Source organism: Galeopterus variegatus, unplaced genomic scaffold (assembly GCF_000696425.1).
Source record: "Galeopterus variegatus unplaced genomic scaffold, G_variegatus-3.0.2 Scaffold300, whole genome shotgun sequence".
In the NCBI taxonomy this organism is placed as follows: domain Eukaryota; kingdom Metazoa; phylum Chordata; class Mammalia; order Dermoptera; family Cynocephalidae; genus Galeopterus; species Galeopterus variegatus.
The window spans coordinates 304,628-306,261 of record NW_007726411.1 but is presented as its reverse complement, the minus strand read 5'-3'; the positions used below and the strand labels follow the sequence as shown (position 1 = coordinate 306,261).

General features: G+C 49.0%; 1 protein-coding gene across 1 annotated transcript in view; it reads right to left on the bottom strand.

Annotated features, from left to right (window-relative positions):
- Positions 1–1,634, bottom strand: part of XYLB (xylulokinase homolog (H. influenzae)) — a 60,851-nt gene that overhangs the window by 50,586 nt on the left and 8,631 nt on the right. Inside the window, exon 3 of the mRNA XM_008567162.1 lies at positions 780–849. Coding sequence (XP_008565384.1) covers positions 780–849 — 70 coding nt within the window. The remainder of the gene's footprint in view (positions 1–779; positions 850–1,634) is intronic.

Sequence of the window (1,634 nt, the reverse complement as noted above, 5' to 3'; positions counted from 1 at the left end):
AAAAAAAAAAAAATTCATCCTTTACACAATCCTCCAGTGTCTAAATCAGGGTCAGGCTGATATAAAAGAAATCATACTAGTTATTTTTAACAGAAAGAATTTAGTACAGGGAATTGGTTAAACAGGAATTGGAGGACTGAAAAAAATTTTTGGCAGACATACTAAGTGCTGCTTTTGGCTGGCCTCCAGTTTCAGGGACTTGGGCCCCTGGGGCAATCAAGGCAGCTGCAGCCCTATCATGTCTGTCTGTGCAGTCCACATACCCAGTCCTGGGGCCCTAGTGGCCACCAGATCTGGCCACAGGCATCTTCTTCTCTTGTTGGTCCTGAGCAGGCAGGCCTTGCTTGGGGCTGATCTGAGCCTGGAATGGGGCATAAGTCACCATTCTTCGTGCCCCTACCCTGGGGCTGAGGGGTCTGCAGGGCTGAACACTAAGACCCCAAGGGCTGTGTTTGGATCTCAGGATACAATGGAGGCCATAGAGCTTGACTGCAGAGTGTTTGAGAAAGTTCGCTCTGTGGTATTTTAAGTATGACTTGCCAGCTGCTGTGGTTCCGGTACCTGGAAGTAAGCCCTTTGTGAGTCCTCTCAGCCCCGAAGTATTGACACCAGCTGAGGCTGAGCCTGGCCCCAGGAACCATGCAGACTCCATGTCCCTGTGAAAACCTGGTCTCAACAGATACTCTCAGGAGCTGCCACCTATGAGCTTCCTAGAAAATCACCAAGTCTGCAGATGAGACAGGCTGGGAACAGAAGATGGAAGGAATCCCTGGACTTACCTGAACCCACATCAGGACCGGAGAAGTGACTGTCAGCCCATCCTTGTGCACATGCACACCACCCTGAGTCCTGTGTGGAGAACAAGAGAGAGTGTGGGACAGAGCCCCAGCACAGGCAGAGTATTGCCAGGCCAGCAGTGGCCCTGTGTGAGGCAATCTTGGATACCTCAGCTGGAAAAGAACCTCCTCCCAATCTCAAGTGGGAATTGTAGACTGAACAGGCACAAGTGCTGGCAAGATGGAAAGAGAAAGCACAGACATCGCCCAGCATGGCCCAGAGGTGGCAATCTCAGAAAGCGCTTTCTAAATAAGCCTTCTGGGTCTGAGGGGCTCACCCTGGAAGGCAGGCACAGTGTCACTTGATGCAGTGGCCATGAAGAAACTGGGGGCATGCAGGGTTAAATTAAAAGCCCCACAAAACTCCATGGGTTTGGAGAGGTGGAGGAGGGGTAGCGACAAAGAGCTGCTGCATCTGCAGGAAGTTGTTCTAGGCTATTGCAACAGGCCAGGGAGTCCTTAGACTGAAGCTCCGGAAGGTTACCTGGAACCCTATCCCCACCCTCCTTGCTGCTGCAAGACCCTCGTACAAAGAGCTGATTTGATAAAATCCAACCCTTTCAACAATGAAGTTTTTTAAAAAGGCTCAGAATCCATACCAAGATACTATTAGATAACTGTGTGATCCAGCCATTCCATTCCTAAGTATGTAGCCAAGAGAAATGAATGTATAAGTCCTAGAAAGATTTGCACACAAATGTACGTAACAGCCTTATATGTAATGACAAATCGGAGTCAGCCCAAGTGCCCCTAAATAGATAAATAGATAAACTGTGGTTTATATGTGATGGAGTACTA